This window comes from Artibeus jamaicensis, unplaced genomic scaffold (assembly GCF_021234435.1).
Source record: "Artibeus jamaicensis isolate MK-2021 breed Jamaican fruit bat unplaced genomic scaffold, CSHL_Jam_final contig_69, whole genome shotgun sequence".
NCBI classification, from domain to species: Eukaryota; Metazoa; Chordata; class Mammalia; order Chiroptera; family Phyllostomidae; genus Artibeus; species Artibeus jamaicensis.
In genome coordinates, this window is record NW_026521927.1 from 172,290 (window position 1) to 194,888 (window position 22,599).

The following is a 22,599-nucleotide window of genomic DNA, read 5'->3' on the forward strand; positions in this document are numbered from 1 at the left end:
CCTCACAATTGGAAAATTAAAGCTGAATTTCTTTGCTATGCTACAGCCCTCAACGTCCATGGCTACATCTGTCACACTTTGGAAAATTATGCATCTCAGACACAGAAAACACTTAGTACCCTGATTTGATGATGGAATTTTCTCTACTAAGAAAGCATTGTGGGTGGAAGGTGGGGATGGCTGGGGGAAATGGAGCCAACTGTACTTGAATGGCAACAAAAACAGAGGAAAAAATAAAATTCTATGGCACACCAGAAAAATAAAAATAAAAATAAAAATAAAAATAAAAATAAAAATAAATAAAACTATCACTCTTATAATAATAAAAAAAGCATTGTAGAAACAGATGCAATCCTTAATGTGAAAGTTGGAATGTAGCCAAGATAACACAATCCTGAGTGTAAAATGAGGTTTAACTCTCAGTTTCCTGTCATTGTGAAATTTATTAAGCCAATCTATCAGAACCTTAATCTAGTCAACTGAAAAAATAAGAAAAGTGTGCCCTGGCTAGTGTGGCTCAGTGGCTTGAGTGCCAGCCTGAGAACCAAAGGGTTGCTGATTGGATTCCCAGTCAGGGCACATGCCTGGGTTGCAGGCCAGGTTCCCAGTTGGGGGAACATGAAAGGTGACCTACCACACATCAATGTTTCTATCTCTTTCTTTCTCCCTTGCTTTTCCTCTGTCTAAAAATAAAATAAAATATTAAAAAATACACAATAAAAGAAATAAAATAATAAGAAAAATGTTTTATAAAAGATGGGTTATTTTGAAAATCAAAAGAGAAAATACGCCTAAAAATTCCTGGAAGCATATCTTGTATATATTAGAGGTTAAAAAGCAATGCTTATACCTATAAAAAATTTTCATTAATTGTTAAGTACTGTCTAGTTACAGGCTGATTATTGCTCTTTAAACATTTGACCCTGCTGGAAGTAGCTTTATTTACCTAAGGACAAAGGCAAATATTTACCTTTGTTTACCTTGGAGAGTTGGCTTGGTGTGGCATGTGAAGAGGGCTTAGGTCAATGAGTGCACATAAGAAAAAACTTAAAAAATTGTACTGTGCTATACAAGATTTGTAGGTCATGTTAAGAAGGGAAGTTGTTTTATTTGCCACCCTTCAAACCTGAGACAATAAATTCTTCCCTAAAACCACATAATTTTCTACTTTAAAAATCTTTGCATATCTGTGATATGCCTACCTTTGAAATACACAATTTAAGAAAGTTATATTAGCTCCAGATGAAGTATTACTGAACTTTTTAATATACAGTTCCCAATTCCTCAAACATAGCCTCATTTTCACCTTCAGTTGTTAACAATTATTTATTGGAGATCTACTCTGCATTACAAACAATCTAGACTAGGCAAAAAGTAAAGAGGTATGTTCCGTCCCTTCATTAATGGCACACTCTATTAAGGAAGTAGAAAGAAAATAAACAAACAACTGTATCTGTAATTAAAATAATAATAATGAGTAAGAGAAAGGATAAAGAATAAAAAAGCAATTAAAGGATTTTTTTAAGGCGGGGTCAAAATTAGAACTAAGGGATTAGGTAATCTATAATGAAATTAAATGGTAACTTAAAAGAAGTAATAGAAAGGAGTTACATAAAATTGAAGACAAGAACATCCTAAGAATGGGGTCATGTGTGCAAAATTTGTAAATGTAACAAGTTTTCAGAAGGCCAAAGGGGCTGAAGTTTAATTTGTGATATTGTTGGAGAGGTAGGTCAAGGTCATCTGTAGCATTATAGTATATACTTTTTTGCTATCATTATATTTCCAAAGAAATAAGAATTGATATTTACATCATTCACATTGTCTTTTAAAAAGATCACTCTCACTTGTGTAGATAACCACTTACAATGCAGCAGGAATAGACACTTAGAAGTAATGGGGAGGGATTTTGAGGAACAAGTATGAAAGACATAGGGATGAGGACTGGGGGGGATGAGAAAGAGGGGGGAGATAGGGCGGGGGGGGCTGGGATGGGAGAAATAGACAAAAAATGTACTTGAAAAATAACTAAATAAAAAAAATAGACACTTAGAAGTCAAAGAGGTTATTGAAATATTTCACAAAGGAATGCTGGTAACTTTGAGGATGATTAAAACAGAAATAGAAGACACTATAAAGATATAATTTGTGTCTAGAATCAAAAGAACTTAGTATAAATAGATTAAATATGGAGATACGGAATCCATTTTTGTCAGAAGGATAAACACTACAATTTGTTTTGATTAGGATTTGTTGCTTTTATCAGAGATGATATCATAAGGCATTTATTTTATTTCATGTTAATTGAAATAGAGACCTCAGGAAAGGTACTCCCTATTTCAGGTCTTATGCCCATTCTCAGTTACTAGTTTAAGTGAAATAAAACTGATGATATTAACAAAAATAGGTTCAACATTATTTGTGTCAAATACTAGGTTTTCCTAAACTCACCTAAAATCTCTTACCCAAAACATTCCTCCAATGTGGTTTTTGCACTATATGATTGTTATATCTGCTTCTGACATAACTTAGCTACAACTCTTACTCTAATCTGCCTAGTTTTTACACAGTACACAATTGGGTTCATCATTGGAGGCACAAGTAAGAGAACATTTGCCATGAGAACTTTGAAGAGAGGAGAGACATGCTGGGCAAAGCGATGGACAATGGCAAGACTGATGATGGGCAAATAGAAGATGATCACTGCACAGATGTGTGAAACACAAGTATTGAGGGCCTTGAGCTGCTCCTTCTGGGATGCAATTCCCAGCACAGTCTTGAGGATCAGGAAGTAAGAGACAGCAATGAGCATAAAATCTACCATAACACAAAGTGCTATAAAAAATCCATAGATGACATTAATTTTGTTGTCAGAGCAGGCCAACTTCATAACATCTTGGTGGAGACAGTAAGAATGAGATAATTGGCTTTTCTGGCAATATTTCAACTTTCTCAAAGTGAAGGGGAATGGAAGAACCAGGAGGACACTCCTAAAGGACAATACTATTCCTATTTTGGCAACTCTGACAGTAGTAAGAATGGAGCTATATCTCAGGGGGTTGTGGATAGCTAGGAAGCGGTCAAATGACATGATTAGGAGCACTGAGGACTCCAGTACCGTGAATCCATGGATGAAGAATTCCTGGGCAAAGCAGGCATTGGCAGAAATTCCAGGAGCATTGAACAAGAAGATTCTCAACATGGTAGGCAGAGAAGATAAGGACAAACCCAAGTCAGACAGGGCCAACATGGAAAGAAAATAGTACATGGGCTCATGCAAGGAGGGCTCTGTCTTGATGACGAAAAGGATGGTACAGTTTCCCAGAAGGGCAACAACATACAGGCTGCAGATGGGAATGGAGATCCAGATGTGTGCATATTCCAGTCCTGGCATACCAACCAAAAAGAAGGTGGTGATTTCAACATGTGATGTGTTGATAATTGTCATGATGCATTGAGGGCCCTGCAATAGAAGAGAGATGTTGAGTTGACAAAATATACATATCTAGAGATTTCACCGGAAGAGAACAGGTTTTGAAGTTTCTGGCTTTCTGTAGTAGCACTTTTGATGGGGCAAAATATTTACTTGGCTATCACACATAGAAAAAGTATGTACCACATTAGATTAGAATCTTTATGGGTTACAGCTTGAAAAAATTAGTTGTGGCCACATTTTTCCTTGGAGAAAATCTTTTTAATTTGCATTCAAATATGTGTCTAAATTAATTTTTCCTGAAAAGACTGAACAACCTGCGCTCAATCATCCCTGAGTCCTCTTTCTGTCTTCCTTTCATACCCTACATACGATGTTGGGTAAAATATATAATTTCTAGCTTGACAGTAAAGAGAGATAAAGAAATTTCAGACCCATTTTCTTTCTAACTTTTGGAAATCCCACAAATGTATGGCCTTCTTATAAATAAACTCTTCATTTGTACACTCTGCCATTTAAAAATTGGCTATATAAACATCTTTCAATAATTTTTATGACTTTTAAATTATTTATATATTAGTAAGAATAGTTGCAGCAGAAGTTACTGACAGTTCATGTCTCATTTTTTCCTGGCCTGGAATTTATGACCACTTGTATGGTGCTAATAGAAGAAGAATAACCTAAAGTGGACAATATCACAATTTAGGAGAATTTTAATGCTGCTGAAGACTGATCTTCTGAATGGTGAATAGTTAATTAACATAGTCACTGAAAAGAACAATTTTCCTAGAGGAGTGACTTTTGAGGTGTTCTTCTGCTCAATGTGAAGTTCTAAGTGGTTGATTGCCAAAAAATATAAGTAATGTGAAAGCCAAATAGATTAGCATATCAGAGTACTTACCAGACAGTGTGTACTTTGGAGAGAACTTTTCAAACTGGCTGCAGGATTAAGCACAAAATGGCAGAGGTGATTGGGTTTGTCTGCCACCAAAGGCTTCTGCTGATATATGAGGGTTTGCATATATTTCCTCCTGCAGTCACCTGCTACAGGGACACTAGACTCTCTGGAGATTGCAGTCAGGTTGGATTTGTCCTGGGAATGAGAATAAACATGGGCTGATATTGCAAATCCATAAAGACAGTTAATACTAGGAACATGAAATATGTATCTAGACCTCAAATTAGGGACTGTTCTGGTTAGAGAGAAGTACTTAACAACCAGGTATAGGGGAGATGTAAATGTTGTGCACAATCTCCAACACTCTGGTGGGCTCAGGACTTACTCCCCTGCCCCAGACAGAGTCAATGAGCAGACTCTACAAGTCTGTGCATTAAAAGAAGTGATAAAAACAAACACCCTATGACACATATTTTTAACCTAGACTTTACTCATCAAGCCTGGATTTATCTTTCCACATTCATCGTAAACTAAATATCCCTTTAAACCAGATTTTCAAATTATATTCCATTTCTCTCTTCTGAAATCTGCCTCTTCTTAGGGCCTCTTCATAATAAATTTTTACGCTTAACATTTCACAAGCCAAAAATGTGAACGTTTTAATCTCTTCTTCCCCACACTTTTGTACATTTAGATTGCTCTACTTACTGAGACTCACTTACTACTAGATGTTGATTTTGAATCCTTTAATATTTTGAATAATAGTAAGTATTGTTATTACCTTCATTTAATCAATGAAGAGAAGTGTTTCTTAAGGAGGTCAAATAATCTGTCCAAGATCATCTAGGAGTTGCATGGTAGAGGTAAGATAGGAATTCAGATCTGTCAGATTCCTAATAACTAGACATAAGTTATGCATTCAGGAAGGTCACTCAGTACCTGGGAAGTTACAAACTGAATGGTTGTTATTTTCAGCATTCTAAACTGCCTGCCATTTTACTCTTGGAGATAACCTCATTAATCTTACAGTTCAAAACATTTGGGACAAAGAAAATAATGCAAATAATATGGATTTTAAGGAGAAGTTTCATGAGGAGAAAACAAACACATACTCATCCTCATTTATCAATAGTCTAGTAAAAAAGTATTAAGTAGACAAAGGAGAGGAAGCATAACAAAGTTTTACTATAACCCTCCAACATAAAATCTTTTAAACTTTATTATGATTACTTTTAGACTGATAATGGGCTACCATTTGCATCCTGCTTGGTTCTAGAATCAATTATTCGGTCCCATTTATTCTTACTTTCTCTCTGAGGTTTTATATAGGTTCTTGTCCTTAAAGAAACAGCTGAGGCACCTTGGTTCTTTTTAATTATTTATTGCTCTGGTGGTGTTATGTGTCCTTTGGCTCAATGCTCAACTTCGGGGACTAAGTTTATTTGTTCCAAGCTACAGCAGGGCAAGCAGCACATTTATTTTGTTACCATCAATCTGTCCAGTCACTAGCACTGTGGAAGGACTATGGCAGCTTAATCAATATTTATTGAATGAATGGATTGCATTTTTTTTTACTGTTGCCATAAGATATATACTATTTTTACCTTTATCATTATTCCTATTTTGCTATGTTTGCTATAGAATAAAAGAAGAGATTTTAGACATTGTAGCATCTGCTCATGAATGTTTACATGCTATTATAATACCTATCTTGCATATGATTAACTTACATATTAGATGTTGAAAATTTTTAAATGCAGATAATGTGTAAAAGTTTTTTGCATATAAAGCATATTTAAAATACATAATATACAAATGTAAAAAGTGAATTATGTGTGTACAATATAATTGTTAATATTTTCTCAAATAGATTTGAAATTGTTTTTCTGTAACAGAAAGAAAAAGTCGGTGATCTCTGTTTTGTCTCCCAAACCCAAGTGATAATGAAGACATGGCATATAACGTAGTTGGGACACAGCTAAAAGCAGTGTCTCCACTGACAATTTTAGGTTTTGTTAATTAATTAATAAATAAGAATAGGTGACCATCTAAGATATAATTTCAATTTCAGGATGATGGTGAAAAAATGAATTAAGTCCAAAATACAAAGAAAGGAATAAAAATGGAAAGATAAGAAATCACTAAAATACTGACATAATTAGAGAAGTACTAGATATGTGACATAAATACTAATACTAAAATATCTGACATAATTAGAGAAAATCAACAAAGCAGAAACCTGGGCATGTAAAATTTGAGAATTAAAAAAACTTTTTGCTACATACTGTCAAGAATAAATACTGAAAACACAAAATTTATATTAGTAATGAAGACAGGGAATATTGCTAAAGGTATTATCAACAATGAAAAGATATTAAGTACATATAATAAACAACTTTTTTTCTTTTTCCAGTAAAACAGATAACTTAGGGGAAATGGACAAATTATTTGAAAGACACTAGTCTTCATAAAATAACAAGAAAGGGAAAAGCTGGGCAGCTCTTTATCTGTCAACAAAATTCAATACACAATTGTTTTTTTAAAAACCTCAAAGCAAACTCCAGTAGGAAAGCTCAATTCCTTATTTATTTTAAGCATTTAACAACAACAACAACAAAAGACCAATGTCATAACAATCTTTTGAAGAATAAAACATTTCTTCATCGGTTTCATGTGTTGACATCTAACTGATTGCACTGTGAGAAACAGCAAACAATGATTAATGTTCCATGTGAATTTAGGTACAAACATAATAAAAATACCAAGTAGAGCAGTGAATGTATAAAAATATAATATCATAACCAAGTAGAGTTTATCATAGAATGTACATTTTGAAACATCATGTATATATTTCCCAGTGGCATAGAGGAAAAACTACATGATCACTTCAACAGATAAAATATAGTTTCATCATAAAACCTCTGAGTAAAATAGAAATGGGGGTACTACCTTGAGTTGATACACACACACACACACATATATATATAATATGCTATAACTAGCATTAAAATAATGAAAAGATATTGGACACTTTCACTCATAGACAGGTAAAGGTCAGAAGGTATTCATGAATACTCCTATTCAAAATTGTATTAGATGTCCAAGACAGTGTAATATAGGGGAAAAAGTATAAAAATTTGAAAGGATAGTGTAAAGATGTTAATTCATGAATAGTATGATTGTTTATGTAGAAATATATAAATATTAATATAAAGATAAATGAATTAAAAAAAGTAAGCCGGGTAAAAAATAAAAAAAAACTGAATCCCTAAGAACTTGGAAAACAATTTGTATAAATTTAGAATACCATTTACATCAAACAATCAAGATCTTTAATTAGGAACATCAAAAATGTAAAATTAAACATAAAACACTTCTAAAATATCTAAACGGAAAATTTCAAACCATTGCAGAAAATTTCAAAAGACCTATAGACCATGTTCAGTGATTAGAGAACTCTATATTGTTAAGATAACAAGTCTTCCAAACGGAGCATATTGACTGCACAAGTGTACTCACATCCTAGTAGGTTTTGTTATGGAAATTGACAGGTTGATTGTGTACTTTATGTGAAGATGCAAAAGGCCTACAATAGGCAAGACAAGGAAGACATCAGACTACACCACTAGGTCTTAGGACCAACTCTAAAGCAACCTTTACCCAGCAGTGTTGGTGGTGCTGACACAATGTTGGAGGAGGTAGTTGTGAGGTCATGACCTCCAGTGAACCACAAGCTGGACCCACACAATCAGAACCTCCTCTCCCCTCCTCTGTCCTTAGAATGTATGGTGTGCCCACCGTTCCTATAGTGGGAGTCATTTTCAAGGAGGTGTCCTTGAGTGAGAAATGTATAATTGAGACCATCAGGACAGGGCAGTGACTGGACCTAGTTAATTAAGGCCTCTATAGAAACTTAAGATTCTTGCAAGCAGGTGAGGAGATATACTGGTTTTGTGGCTGCAAGACAAACCTCACTTATGTTCCCTTGCTTTTTAAACCTGCCACCCACCATTGTGAAGTGGTCAGCCTCTTTCTTCTGTGGCTCCTTGTCATTTGCATACAGAGGCCAGTTCCTGATATTCCCAGGAAATTCCCTCAGGTTGCAAACCAGTACAGAATAGACAAAATAAGCAACTTATATATAAAAATAAATTAAATAACATTGAGCTTTATCATAAGTCAATTTCATTTGGATCATGGATCTAAGTATTTTCAATAAGTGGAGAAATTTATATATAAAAACAAATTGATTAATATTGAGCTTTATCATAAATTGATTTCATTTGAATCATAGACTAAACTATTACATGTAAAAGAAAAAATGTAGAAGAAAATTATGATAACATGTTCATGATCTTGGATAACCAAGGACATAAAAAGATTAACCCTGAGGTAATGATAATTAATCACTTATATTTAATTAAGAGAAAGATCTTCTATTTATTGAATCATGCTTTTGAGAGAATGAGAAGACAATCCATCCCCCAGGAGTAAATATTCTCACTTTACCTATCTGCCAAAGGGAATACAGAGAACTCCTACAAATTAGTAGGTAAAATGATAAAAATTGGGCAAGGTACCCAAACTGGCACTGTCCAACTTGCATTTGGAAAAATAAAAATTAACATCACAATGACATACTATACTATAGTATAACAACTGGAACTGCCACAAGCAAATGCATCTCTAAGAATATCTATAAAAACTGTAGTTGTAACAGTCAAAATTTGAGACAATGTCAATATTAGTAGGGAAATGGTTAAAATAATTTTATATTTTGATTTAATTGGCTTGTGATATTACCTTATTACCCAGACATTGAAATGCTCTTCAAGTAATTCAATTGCCTTGCCGAGATTGAAAGGGGGGTTTTCTATGACTCCTGTAGAGAGCTATCAGTTAAAATGATATATACCTAGGTACCTGCCTGTCTTCTTAAACATAGCATTCTGAAAATGATGTACTATTTCATGATAATTTGCAATACCTACTAAGTACATTGGTTCCTAATTCTTGCTGTGATAGCATGATGCATGTATTTTCTAAGAGCTTCCAATAAAATTCCTATAGGCCACGCTATGGGTTGATTTCTCATGTATCCTTTAATAATTACTTTTCATCATATTTTAATAGCATTTCTCACTGATGTCATTCTGCCATCTTTCTCATTCTTAGTAAACAACTCCTGTTTTTGTTTCTTTTAGTTGATTTGATTTGTTTTGATTTGTTACTTCTTTCCAAGTGCCTTTTTCCCAACCCTTCTAAGAAGAGAAAGTCCCCCTTTTATCTGTCATCATCACAGTGATTTTAGCAGCACTGTGACCCAGTTTTGCTACTCACATTGAATGTATACCCATGGGTACATTGACCAGGTCTGTATTTTTCAGCCCTTTCTCTAGATCTCTTAAGTGGAGCTTATATAGTGAAAGTTCACTCTCTTTTCTGTTAGTTGAGGTGTAAGAAGTGTCAGCACGACCTACCCATTCTTCCAGCTTACAACCACTTACCACACTCATTGGGGTGCTATTGGTGGTTCATTCAGAACACTGACAGAAGCAAAGAAGAGAGATGAAGAGAGTGAGTTGGTGCTACTAACAACATCTAGAACTTGATAATAGTTCTAGGTTCCTGAACTTTTGCTTCCTATCTGTAAACCATTGTAATGTTCTACTCAAGAATGTTAAATTTGTTTAATGTAATATGATTTGGTTTACTGTCACTAGCAATGGATGGTCTGTTATAATAATGCAATCTTTCTAATTCTTAGAGTTTAGTGTGGATTAAAGATAGTAGTGGTTATTAGAAGTGGGACTAAATTCAGTCAGTAACTTTTAGTGAGAACCTGATTATATTCTATTTCTATACATGACATCACTTCACTTCTTTTATGATTTCTAAATTCTTTTTGTGCTTGTTTTTATTTTACAGTTAGCCCCAAGAAATTAACTTGTAGAACAAGTAAACCCCACATTAATGGGCATTTTGAGACATACTCTAATAGATTCTATGGTTTTATGCATTATATTCATTTCTTCAAAATTTGCTAGGGTTGCTATGCTTTTAACAAACATACAATAAACACTCATATGTTCCAGGCACTTTACTTGATATTGACAAAGAGAGAAGTTAAAATACTCTGGTTTGACCACCTACACATTGATGTAGATTATAGACAATTAAGAAATAATACCCTTATATAGGCTTATAACTGGCATAAGGCGTTATACAGGCTTGGATAAGGAGCAGCTCACCCAATATGCATACCAAAGAAGGAAATTTATTAAATTGATTCCAAACAATTTAAAATATAAATGAAGGAAATATTTCCTCATCTGTTAGGTTCCTACAGTTAATACATGTTTCACAGTATTAAAACAAAAGTACTTTCATTTGAATTGTTGATGAAATACACTCAAAAACACATATACATTTCCCCCAACACACCTAAACGCCAAGCAAGCTGTGTTTAGGAGATGCTGCTACTATACATGTATTTGTGTGTGATTAATCTTGCAGTTTACTTCAGTTACAACTGATCACACCTGAGTTAATTAGAACCATGTTTGCTTTTTTCTAAATAAACATTTTTGCTGTTTTAGAATAATACATTGAAAATTCATTTAATCAAGTTAAGATAGTATGTACATGGTTGTTGTTGATTAAATCACATAGCTGATTGTGTGAAGAGGTAAAGGAGAGAGAGAAGGGGTAAGAAATGCAGTTATAGGCATATTGTAACCCCAAGCCATCTAGTATTTTGTTGCTGTTAAATTAAACCAATAATTTGAAATTTGATGAGACTGCTGAGTATGTACAGTACAAACTCATGTCAATATCTATTACTTCATTGCAATTCTTTATTCCCATTTTTCTCGGAAAATTGTCAAGTGAACTTGGCATTTACTGCAAGATATTCCCCATCATATTTGTTTGTCACATAACTTCCCAGGATCCAATTTCTAATCTGCTGAGTCTTCAAAGAGTGCACATTGGAATTCATTAGTGTGGGAACCAGAAGAAAAGGATCAGCTATGATGACCCTAATAACTGGCATGACATTTTAGGCACATCAGTGAATAATAACTAAGGTGACAATTGGTGAATAGAAAATCATCACGTTACAAATGTGGAGGATGCAAGTGTTGAGGACCTTGAGGCAGTTTTTATGACCAATTATATGACCAATATAACTTTCAAGATCAGCATGTAAGACACAGAAATGCACACCAACTCTAGCATAGCTGTTACAGCCACAAACAGGCCACAGTTAAAACTGACTCTGTTGTCAGAGCAAGCCAGCCTTATGATACCCTGGTGGAAGCAATAGAAGTGAAATTGAATGTTTTTCTTAAAGAATCCAAGCCTGTTTAGAATACAGGGAAGAGGCAAGACCAATAAGTTGCTTTGTAGAGCAAATACAAGGCCACTATTAATGACTCTGTCACTGGTCAGAATGGAGGTGTAGCTCCCGGAGTGTGAAAGGCTATAAAGTGATCCATGGACATAATAAGAAATGATGACTCCATACCTAAGAATCCATGAGTGAAAACTCTTGGGCAAAGCAGGCATCAGATGAAATTCCAGTAGTACTGAACAAGAAGATTCTCTGCATGGTTGGAAGTGAGAAGGTGGAATGTCCATGGTCAGACAAGGTCAACATGGACAGAAGTTAGTATATAGGCTCATGCAGAGAGGTCTCCGTTTTTATGAAAAAGAGGAAAGTGTAGTTCCTCAGTATGGCAATGAGGTATGTGAGGCCAATGTGGATGGAGACTGAAATGTGAGCACGTTCCATCCTTGGGATGCCAGTGAGGAATAAGGTAGAGATTTGCACTTCACAGGTGTTCAAGACTGACATTGCAGAAGTGTGATGGAATGAGGATGTGGGTCTCAGAAGGGCCTTCTGCAATGGCTTCAATACATTAACTCAGATGTGTATGCTTTAATCATCTGGCAAGAGAGGTAGTCTCTGGATATGAGAACCTAAAGGGAAGCAGTGGTTTGGAGATTTTTATAATCCTAAGGTTGTCTTATCTAGATCTAGCAGAAGTTGGGTGCAGTTTTGTGAGGTATGTAAATCAGGCAGTCTCTGTATGGTTAGAATTGTATCTATTTAAAACGATTGTGAAAGAATTTCAATTTGGTGTCAGTGAGCTTTAGCTGAAGGATCTACTTGTTGTGAAATATATACTGTGAAAATATACAGGTAAATACACAGGGACCATTTTTAACTCATTTATATGACACCAGGAAATGAAATATCACTTAGCCATAAAAAGGACTCAAGTACTGATACACGCTACATCAGTATGCTAAAAGAAACCAGCCACAAAATGCCACATATTTTAATAATTCATTCATATGCAAATCCAAAACAGGGAAATCTATTGAGTCAGAAAGTATATCATTGGTGCCTTAAAATGAGGTGAAGGATATAGGGAAAGAAGTGATAGTTAAAGAGTATGAGATTTCTTTTTGAGATGATAAACATTGATTGACAGTTACACATATCTGTTAATATATTTAAAAACACTGATGTATTTTAAATGGGTGATATATGGTATGTGAATTACATCCCAGAAAGGTGTTAGTATTTAAAAGATATAAAACAGTACATAGAAAGCTAAGACCTTAACAAATACATGCATTTTTAAGTAAAGAAAAGGAGAAACATATACCATGATAACATGAATCAAAAGAAAGCTAGACAATCTGTACTGAATTCAGAAAAGACAGTTTATTTTTGTTCTTCATATTTTTAAAAGTATATTTTACTGATTATATTATAATAGTTGTCCCATTTTTCCCCTTCTTTATTCCTCTCTGCCCTGCATCCCCCTCCCACCAGCAATCCCAGTGCTAATTCCCTGGTAGGAGGTTTCGTGTACATTCTAGGACCCTGTGGGTTTCTTTAGCAAACTCTCCTGTGAGGCTGGGAGGTTCTCCTGCTGCTGCAACCCCATGATTTTGCAGCCAGAGGTTTGAGGCTTTCTTTCCCCATGCTGGAACCCTGGGTTGCATGGTCAGCCTTGCTCCCCAGTTGTTCTTCTCAGTTTATCCATAGGCAAAAGTGGGACCACCTGGTCCACCAGCCACCACTTCACCCACCCAATCCTCCAGCTGCACCCTTGCCCCACATCCTCTCTGCACCAGCTGCCTGTCACTGCCCATCCTACCACTCTGAATGAATGTTTCTCCTCTAACTCCTTGGCTGTCAGACTCCTATACAGCTTGATTTTCTGGCAGTTCTGGTTATTTTTTGTTTTTAAATTTATTGTACTTCTTTTGGTTGTGTGAGGAGGCAGTTTATCTATCTACACCTCCATCATGGCCAGAAGTCCAAAAAGACTAGTTTAATATGAAAGAAATTTTCAAGGATAAACAACATTATATTTTGATGAAGGGATTACCCAGAAAGACATAACAAATATTAGTATCTACATACCTAGCAAGTAGCATCAAAATACCTGGGGAAAAGCTGATAGCATAACCAAGAAAAAGTAGACAAATGTGTTATGATATTTGGAGCCTTTAACATCTCTCTTCAGTAACTAACAGATTAAAACAGGTGAAATGTGGGTCTCAGAAGTGTCTACCTACTCAGAATATAAAAGCCTCCATAAGTTTCTAAGCACAAAAGCATCATGGGTTTGGAGCATATGAGACCCACTCTAATCATTTTCATTACTTGGGCCAAGTTGTCTTCCTTATGCTTTTGAGAGCATGCTGAACTTTATCCACTTGTCATGGACCTTCTCTCTTAAAGAAGTCTTTCTTCCTGGAATCATTATCCTCTCCTGAACAGAAAAAAAATTTAAATGCATTAAAAATATATTCATACTATGGTCTATTTTGTGGGGAAATATTATTGCTCTCGACTATAGAACCTATATGAGACCCGGTGTCATAACCTAAATCTTCTTTAGAAACTGAGGGCCTTAACAGGGTGTAAGGAAAAATTTCACTAGATTCTTGATTTGGTGAATTTTACTTTCACAAACATTTATTGCTGATTATTAAAAGATTTCTAAGAATGGCCTAACCTGGGTTTAAAGACCATATTCTTTAGTATGTCAACATGAATATAAAACAAAATCATGCCTCTATTCTCTATACCAAACAGATAAGATTTACTGTTATTGAGGTGTGCATCTAGTTTCTTAAAGTCAAAATAGTATCAGTAACATATATATTCAAAATTCTACGGTAGTATGAAGTGCTCTAATAAAGATAAGGAGGAGGGGAAAGAAAGTTGTATTTTAGAACCTCTTTTCTCTAAACTTTCTGTTGTTTGAATTTCTTGAGAATTCTGTCTCGAATCTGCTTGGTTTTGACACTGTAGACAATGGGGTTCATGAGGGGTGGAACCAGCAAGTAGACGTTGGCCATGAGCACATGGACAATTGAGGAAGCATTCTGCCCATAACGACGGATCATAGATAGCCCAATCATTGGTGTGTAGAAGGTAAGGACAGCACAGATGTGGGAGATACAGGTATTGAGAGCTCTCACCCTCTCTGTTTTGGAGGCTATACTCAACACTGTGCCAAGGATGAGGATATAGGAGAGGAGGAGGAGCACTGAATCGAGTCCCATGGAGCAAATGACCACTATGAGGCCATAGATGCTGCTGACTCGACGGCTGGACACAGTTGTCTTTATGAGGTCCTGGTGCAGGCAGAAAGGGTAGGAGAGAATATTGACAGGCCGATATTGAAGCCTCTTAAGGAGGAAGGAAGCTGGAAAGACCAGAGCCAAAGCCCTTCCTACAATTGCCAATCCAATGCCACTGATGACACCATTGGTTAGAATGGCTGCATAGCGCAAGGGCTCTCGGATGGCCACCAGGCGGTCAAAGGCCATGGCTAACAGCACAGCTGACTCAATAATGGAGAAAACATGAATGAAGTACATCTGGACCAGACAAGTGTTGAAGGAGATCTCCCGTGCATGGAACCAGAAGACACTGAACATTGTAGGCAAGGTTGTAGTGGACAGGCCCAGGTCAGTAAGTGCCAACATTGACAGAAAGTAGTACATTGGTTGGTGGAGGGAAGGCTCAGTTCTGATGATGAAGAGGATAGTAATGTTCCCTGCAACTGAGGTGGCATAAACAAAGAAGATGGGGAGGGAAATCAAGCCATATCTGCTTTCAAGGCCTGAGAAGCCTGTCAGAAGGAAGCGCGGGTCCATAGCAGAGCTATTGAAGACAGACATTGTGGGAACGGAGACACCTTCAGTCTGGGTGGGGAGACCAGAAAGTAAAACAGTTAGGGTAAAAGTCAATATCGCAAACAGAAGCTCTGATGCACACTGCTCTGGTTTCTGATTCAATCACTCTTCTGCTTGTTATATATAATTTACTACCTACATTTATTATTTTACCAATTAATTCACTATTTCCTCATTGCATATTTACTCAGAACAAATTTTATAAAAGAAAATTGGGTAGTGTCAAAATATAGAGTAATATATAAAACACATCTTCAAATAAACACAGTCTAGTGGATAGAAAGAGCTCAAATTAAAGCAGAGTGTTAGTCGGAAACACAGAAAGAGGATTTATTAAAGGTAATTCTTGAATTAGTTTCTCAAATGACAAGTATGAGTTACGTGGGAACAAAGGGCCGTGTTAGATATTCTATGCTGATTGGTACCCATGTAAAGCAGGAAGCTGTTGCATTACAAGTGTAAATCATTATAATTGAGCAAAGTTGCTGGTAGCATGGCTTTTCAGATGGTAATTGGAGTTAAGATAGAAACTCCATCTTAATTGAGCATAAATACATAGGATTTGTACTTAATGTTAGAAGATACAAGATGTCACTTTTTTAAGTTAATGATTTGACCAAATGTATATTGTATCAGTGTCAAACTAGAACACATGTTAAGATTGGTTTAAATATTGACAAATGAGAAGGCAAGGAAGTCCTTTAAAAGGCTACTGTAGTCATAAAAAAGTGAATAAAAGTGACATGTAACAGTAATGAGGATAAAGAGTGAAGAGATATAAAAGTTTATAGGTAGAACTAAAGAAATATTGCTTGATGATCATACATTAAGAATAAACAAAAGGAAGAAACCCAGGACACGTGAAGTTACTTGGTGGATTTTGGTGTCATTCACTGAAACAAACAAAAATTTAAAAGTTGGAAAGACTAGGGGTTAAGATTGATTCAGTTTGGTTACAATAAATTTGAGGTGTGTGTGTCAAGAAGATGAAATAGTGGTATTTTTGCTTCCCTAAAGACTTGTCGAAAGGGAAATTACTGCTACTTGGTGAACTGGAAAAGATGTCTAATCGAGCACAAAGAGAAAGAAAAAATCCTTAGAAATAAAATAAAATTAAAATCAGTGGAAAGAACGCATGGCATGTGAGGAGAAGGGTCTAACAGGCACCAAGAGGACAAAATGTGCTGCAGGGAACGTAAGAGGCAGAGGTTACTGAGGACTGGAGAAGACCAGGCATTATAATAGGAATCCTAGAGACTCCAATTACTTAGCAACATGATGGTGACCCAATTCCAGCTACTCGAGGCACAAAACATCAATGAAACTTTTTTTCACTGAGTATCAAAGTTTTTATTTCAAAGTTCATCTGTTCCCTAATCTATCCTGCTCCACTGATACACTTCCATTTAGTGATTTCCTCTGACAGACTTAAAGTAATTCCCTCCCACGTCAAGGAGTCACAGGATCCTTTTCACTTGGATGCCACTTTCTTCTCTCTCTAGGAACAGATACAATAAAGATAGGAAGTTCCTTACATATTATCCTGTGATTTGTATACTGTAGTAATTGTAGCATATTAGTCAATACTGGTCTTTATACATCTCCCTTACTATCCTAGCTTTTTATATATCAAACTTTCCCTTGCCTCTTTAGCATCACTGAACAAGAATTGTCATCACTGTGGCACTTGCACACAGTTTCATTCTCCTCCCTTAATGCCCTCCCTCAAATCTATCAATGTCTTCAGCACTCCATCCTGCCCAGGTATGCCAGTCTTCCCTCTTAGATCTCTTTTACTGACTCCTTTGTAAAAAAAATTCTCTGACTTAGGATATTCATCATTCATCTCCCCTAAACAGGTCTGTTGGATACAGACACGAGCACCCTGATCTCAGTGACAACTCCTCCAGAGTCAAAGAAAACCTGAGGACAACTGCCTTCACTACTTCTATAACAGATAGCCATGTGCGAGAAACCGGAGACTTCAGAGCATGTGTCCACCATTTATAGTATCTATACCTGGAGATGAATTATAATGGCTTTGGAGCAGCTTTCGAGGATGATAGTCTGGCTTCTTTGGGGGAATGACAATCTGTATCTCTCATCCCCAAAGCAGTAATTACACTTGGTCAGCTTTCTACTTTCTGGACTTTTCAAATAGGTACTAATCTTTTTCCATGCTTGTCACCTCAGAAACATTCCTTCATGCATACCTGAGTTCTCAGGTGTAGACAGTCACTCCCCCTGCTGCAGGTTGTTCAGAGCTAGGGGCTTCTTGTAAGAAGAGAGAGCCACCAATGATGGGCATAAGAGATTTTATATGCATGTGTGTGTGTGTGTGTGTGTGTGTATATATATATATATATATATATATATATATATATATATATAGTGGGTGCTAAAGTAGATAGTTCTTCAAGGGAGCATAGCTTTCCTGAGGGAAGCTTCCATTTGTTTTGCAGCAACTCCAGAGCCAAGATGGCATATTTTGGGGTTCAGCATCCTTCACTCTATCCAGCAGTGTGCTTCATTAGCACTACACCCTGTGCTTTAACTGCTCTGAACCCAGTGATTCTCCCCAGATTAGTCTGTTCTCTCAGGATCTTTGTTTCCTTAATGCAACCTCCAGAGAGAAAAAATGATGCCACTGCCATTGGAGTTTTTTGTCTTGCTCAGGGGAAGGAGATGATTATGCCAAATTCTCAAACTGGGAGTTCAGATATCCAGCAACTAGGAAATACCCCTGAATTTATCTGATGGAGAACATGGGCTGGTTTATTTAGTCAGAATAATGTGCAAGGAAAATTCTGTGCTCTGAATAATCGGACACATAGAACAAGCTCTAACTTCTCAAAATGTTCATTCTTTAGCCTGCCTGTATCAAATGTTCCTAAAATGTACAATAGGCCACTGTTCAAATAGAATTAATGGCCAAACATACCAGGTAAGCCTTGGTCAATTTCATTTGGGACAAACTGCATATTGTAATTCCATTGTGTGTAAACATTAATATCGCATGCTAATGTTTCAGACCTTTCCAGACATATGGCATCCAGAGAACATTTATTAATTGTTGAAATTTGTGTTGAGCAGATCTTCATGTGGGAAACAGGAGTTGAGAGAATCCTTAATGTAAGGCAGTGATTCTCAACAAGAAAAAAAATTTTCCCTAAAGGGATATTTGACCATGTCTGGAGATATTTTCTGTTGTCACAACTGGGGCAATGTTAAGGGCATCTGGTCTGTAGATAGCAGGGATGCTCCTAAACATCGTACAAGGAGGGATAAAGTTCCCACAACAAAGAATTGTCCAGTCCAAATGGTAAAAGTGCCAATGTAGAGAAACTTTGTTTTAAACTGGGGGGAGGGGACAGGAAGTAATGGGGCTGGGGGGGTGAGGGAACAAAACTAAATGTACAGTATGCAATAATATCTCAATAAAGCTGTTATTTAGTAAAATTTAACTGCATTCTAAAATACTTAACCTATACATTTCTCTTACATAAGAAACGTATAATGTGGAAATGGCTTTTTATTAAGGAAACATTTGATATGTCCTCACTTTAACTGAGGTGCAGAATAAACTAGTCTGACTGCTGCCTAGGCAAATTTGAGGGTAACTGAGATGGCTGGGCAGCCATGCAAGGTCAAAGGCACGTGACTTTAGGTATCAGATGGGGAATGTAATAGAGGAATGTTAACCTGCCGTTGTTTAAAAAGAGAGCCCATTAAACAATGGGGACATGAGTGGAGGAATGAAGATCACCTGGCTAAAGGAGAGGCACAGCTCATCAACAGGGGACCAGTGGGAAGATCCAGAAGCAGAGTCTATGGAGATTGCAAAGGTGTCCTGAGGAGAGAGAGGGAGCCTTAAACTTCCATAAAACTTGGAAAGCCTGAAGCCATCTTTTCATAAGACTAGTCAAATAAAGAGTTTCTGCGCCTTCATTGCCTCTTGCTCTGCTCCAGCATTCCAACTTCTAAGAGTCTTGTCGAATGGAGAAAAGGCAAGGCAGTAAAGACAGGTTATAGAGACAAACATACCTCCTTCCATACTGGGGAATCTGCTATCTGAAACTGATCTTAGCTCGGGGAGGGGAGAACTATTACTTCTGACTGAACTTGAAACAGTTGACAGGAAATTTTTGTCTTTTAAAAAATTTTATTTATCTTTAGAGGGGAAGGGAAAGAGAGAGGGAGAGAAATATCAATGGATGGTTGCCTCTCATGTGTCTCCTGATGGGAACTGGCCTGAAACCCAGGCATGTGCCCGGACTGGGAATCGAGCTGTGATCCTCTGATTCACAGGCCCACACTCAATCCACTGAGCTACACCAGCCAGGGAGATATATATATATATATTTTAAGTTAAAGTGACCTTAAGGAATTCTGTTACCTAAGAATTATTTGAAATCTCACCTCGCCTACCCTGCTTTCCATCAGAGCCAGGAAAGAACAACATACATTAAAAAAGTTAAAAAGTGACAAAAGAAAAAAAACTTGCCTTTTTTCTTTGCTTTCAATTTTTTCCATTTTTTAATCAATTGTATTAATCAAGTTAATAATATTATACATGTCTCAAGTATACATCTCTATAAGACATCCTCTGTATAGCATGCTGTGGTTACCACCCCAGGTCAAATCTCCTTGTTGTTATTGTTGTTGTTTAATTAAATTAAAGTCTTTTATTCCTGCTTATTTTATTGTCATCTTGCAGCAGAGTATCTAGGTGACAGCAGCAAAGAGACACCTATTTTTAGCTGTCTAAATCTAAGATTTTATGAATTAACTAGATAAAAGGGATTTGAAAGTTATAGCAGAACCAGAGTTAAAATTTATATCAAAATGATTGCATTTATTGTTTGGGATGCTAAACATAATGATTTCCACAATTATTCTCAAGGGGGCCTTAAAATCCACACTCAGATTGTAGCATAGCCCTTAGGATATGATAAAGACATGACATTTCATATACTCCTCTCCAAAAAGGGAATTGTTCAATTGCAATAGGAAAATTAATAATGTGGGTTTTTTCCATGTAGTGAACAGAAAACAGAGAAAGTGTGGGACAGGTCACTTATAATAGTGATCACAGTGTAATCCTGGCCTCAAAGGGACATTTATTAGCACCCTCGTTCTCTCCTTGCCCACTGTGCCCTTTATGTTCCGGTCATAGTAATTATGGCTCACTTAGTGATATCTGTTCTTCAACTTTAGAGACTTTTTTGTGGGCAGGGCATATTTTACATTTATTTGAATTGCCTTGAGGCTCTGGCTCATTTGGTTCTTAGTTGTTATTTGTTGAATAAACATAAACTAACTTTGTTAACTAGAACCTAAAAGAATGCAAAACTGAAGTGAACTAGATAAGGGTAAGCACTGCCCGTGGGTGACTGTCTCATTCTGGCACTAATTCTGTGTCCTAAATATCGGTGATGAGTGAGGGAATCATCAGCCCCAGAGGGTCAATGCTAGTTTGCAAGTATAAAGAAACAAAGAATATTCAAATTAAAATGCATACATTTTAGTATAAAAGTGCCTATCTGATCTTTAGTGTTGGCATAAAAGCAATTTTATTGAAGATGGTGTGTTCTTGTCATTTAAAAAATATAAATATTCCAAAGTGTTAATCAATATATTGCAAATAAATATGAAGTTAGCAAGTGTGTTTTGCTTTTACACCAATTCTTAATCACTAGAAATTTGCTATTAGTTATGAAGTGCAGTCCAGGTTATTACTCATTATACTACCTTGTGCTTTTCTTGATTTATTTTGCCCTCTCATATATTGCAAGGGACTTATTGATTTCTTTTGTATATAATCAATTAGTTCACATTTCTCCCAGGTCCTTCTGCCCTACTCTGCTATCTTATTTTCTATTTTTTAAAGAAATTTTATTTATTTCTTTTTAGACAAGGGGAAGGGAGGGAGAAAGAGAGGGAGAGGAACATCAGTGTGTGGTTGCCTCTTACATGCCCCCTACTGGAAACATGGACCACAATCCAGGAATGTGCCCTGACTGAGAGTTGAACTGAGAGGTGACCCTTTAGTTCACAGGCTGAAGCTCAATCCACTGAGCCACACCAGCCAGGGCTGCTATCCTATTTTCCAATCCACTTTTTAAGATATCTTATATTTACCATAAGGAATGTTCTGCTTGCTTCATCTGCAACCTAGATACTAACTGGGTCCCACTTCAATGTTTGGAGACCCTGACTTTGATCTCATTAGGTCCACTACATTGCAAGTCTAAAATACTGTCTGGAAACTTTGCTTGTATGCAGACATTTATACTCAGGGTCATACATGTCCTCAATTAGACTTACACGAACCCAAGTACAGAGCTTAAAAGTTATTTTAGACTTAGTTTTCTGAGTGTTAATTAGCAAATTTTAGTTTTTTCTGTAAGTTATAAATGAATAATAAAAGTGTAATATGTCATCCCTCCCGAGAATACATCTCACATATATCTACCCCTAGTTTTGTAATATAGCTCTCCCAGGACATTTCAGGCAGCCATGGAGGCAGCCAAGGTAGTATCTGCCAGACTGAGACCCCCGCAAACCCCACAACATCTTCCCAATTGAGGTACATCACCCCACAGAACTCTGGTCCCAGATTTCAGAGTGTACTTGGTTAAGTTGGAGTATTTTCCAAAAGTTTACTAGAATAATGTGCTGCTATTTGAGGAGGTTCATTAGAGATGAGTCATTAGTTTAGGATTCTCATACATTCTCAGTTTCCTAGGGAGAGTCTTCAGTGCTCTCACTCCCATCCTGGTTGCTTTCCCTGGCTGAGCCACTTGGGTGCAGTGTTTTCAAGATACCCAAAGACGTCTGCTTCAAATGAAAATGATGTAGCCTCTCAGGGCTGTTAGCACCCTCCCTTTTCTTACTCGTAGACATAACATGCTTATCTTGTACTGATGTTGAGCCTCGCTGAACTCTCACCACCATGGATCCACTGAAATTCTGTGCCTTGGGGCTTCCCAAATGTGAGGGGGTTGGCAAGGAATGGCAGGTGCTCACATTGTGC

At 36.5% G+C, this 22,599-nt stretch overlaps 2 protein-coding genes and 1 pseudogene across 2 annotated transcripts; all 3 read right to left on the reverse strand.

Moving 5' to 3' along the window:
- Positions 1-2,506: 2,506 nt before the first annotated feature.
- LOC119055769 (olfactory receptor 51A4) lies at positions 2,507-4,454 on the reverse strand. The gene is made up of 2 exons (XM_037154042.2): positions 4,335-4,454; positions 2,507-3,463 (listed from the first exon to the last, which is right to left on the reverse strand). Exons 1-2 carry the CDS (start codon positions 4,452-4,454, stop codon positions 2,507-2,509), a joined length of 1,077 nt encoding a protein of 358 aa, XP_037009937.2.
- Positions 4,455-11,214: 6,760 nt separating this feature from the next.
- Positions 11,215-12,189, reverse strand: LOC128628323 (olfactory receptor 51A4-like; annotated as a pseudogene).
- A 2,417-nt stretch (positions 12,190-14,606) lies between these two features.
- Positions 14,607-15,551, reverse strand: LOC119055727 (olfactory receptor 51G2-like). Its single transcript, XM_037153999.2, has one exon. The coding sequence runs from the start codon at positions 15,546-15,548 to the stop codon at positions 14,607-14,609; it is 942 nt and encodes a 313-aa protein (XP_037009894.2). The 5' UTR covers positions 15,549-15,551.
- Positions 15,552-22,599: the final 7,048 nt, after the last annotated feature.